Below are 1120 nucleotides of genomic sequence, written 5' to 3'. Positions count from 1 at the left end.
ACCATACATGCAGGGTTAAAGCAGCATATTCTAATTTGCCTTTCTGAATCATGACAAATCGGGAACTGCACCCAACAACAGCATTGCTATTTCTTTAAAGAAAATGCTTTTTTAAAATTACCATGTTTAATTTTTGATTACAAAGTTCAAAAGAATTTGCAGGTTTCAATTATGGTCTGGTCTCTGCTTAACTTTCGTTTTCTGCAAAAAAAAACCTGTCCTGGTTTGTAGCGGTGAAGTTGTGTCAAGCTGAGGTACAGCTTTTCAGCTTAAGTTAGCTGTTAGATACCTGTACCAAGAATCTCCCCAACGGGTCAAATGCAGTACTGAAAAGATCATCTCCACTCATGGTCCTTACTGGGCTTCTCATGCTGGCTACACCATGTCTCTGGAGCAAGGGTCAAACAAATGCATGAGCACTTCACTGTGACTTCAGAAATGCAAAGAAGATGAGGCATTTTTGGTTTATTCAAAAATTTAAAAAAAAAATCTAACATGAGAACTTAAGAAAAGTGAATATACCCCTTTGTCAAATGTGCGAAGTATAAAGTGTGCGGTGCAATTTTATAAAATAGAGCACAGCTTGGATGTGTGCTTATCCCCAGTGTGAGAATGGATTCCTTTCCTCAAGTCTTGTTCCTTGTCTGGGTGGGACATGATAGGAACAGATTCAAGTGCCCTTTTCTTCTGCACTCTGTGCAACACAATTCTGTAGACTCCTGTTATTGAGCTGCGTGCGTCTCTTCCCCGGTTGTTTTGAATGTGCTGTTCCGTGATTCCCAGGTCTTCCAGAATATTTTTCACTTCAATTTCTTCCTCTTTGAGTGTACTGATGTCTGATAAAAACTTTGGATCCAGTTTAAAGGTTTGTAAAGGTTTGGGGAACTGTATTCCTTGCATCCATTCACTGTTCATAATCAGTTTGACTGAGTATCTCTTGGTTGGTACTGGCTGAAGGACTCCTTTGATCAATTTCTGGCAGTTTTCTGAGAGGCAAGGAGGCAAACTGTATGTCCCTTCAAGAATGCACTTCTTCAGTTTGCCAACTGTGTCTGCCCGAAATGGCATGACACCTGTCGTCATGAAGTACAAGAGGATCCCCAGTGCCCAGATGTCTACA

At 40.7% G+C, this 1120-nt stretch overlaps 1 protein-coding gene across 1 annotated transcript in view; it reads right to left on the bottom strand.

Moving 5' to 3' along the window:
* Positions 1–564: 564 nt before the first annotated feature.
* The window catches only part of NIM1K (NIM1 serine/threonine protein kinase), a 9804-nt gene continuing 9248 nt past the window's right edge, over positions 565–1120 (bottom strand). Inside the window, 1 exon segment of the mRNA XM_009078473.1 lies at positions 565–1120. This exon segment is cut by the window's right edge and continues 18 nt beyond it. Coding sequence (XP_009076721.1) covers positions 565–1120 — 556 coding nt within the window.

Source organism: Acanthisitta chloris, unplaced genomic scaffold, assembly GCF_000695815.1.
Source record: "Acanthisitta chloris isolate BGI_N310 unplaced genomic scaffold, ASM69581v1 scaffold19787, whole genome shotgun sequence".
NCBI lineage: Eukaryota > Metazoa > Chordata > Aves > Passeriformes > Acanthisittidae > Acanthisitta > Acanthisitta chloris.
The sequence above is the reverse complement of the archived record's forward strand: the minus strand, read 5'-3'. Positions and strand labels throughout refer to the sequence as shown.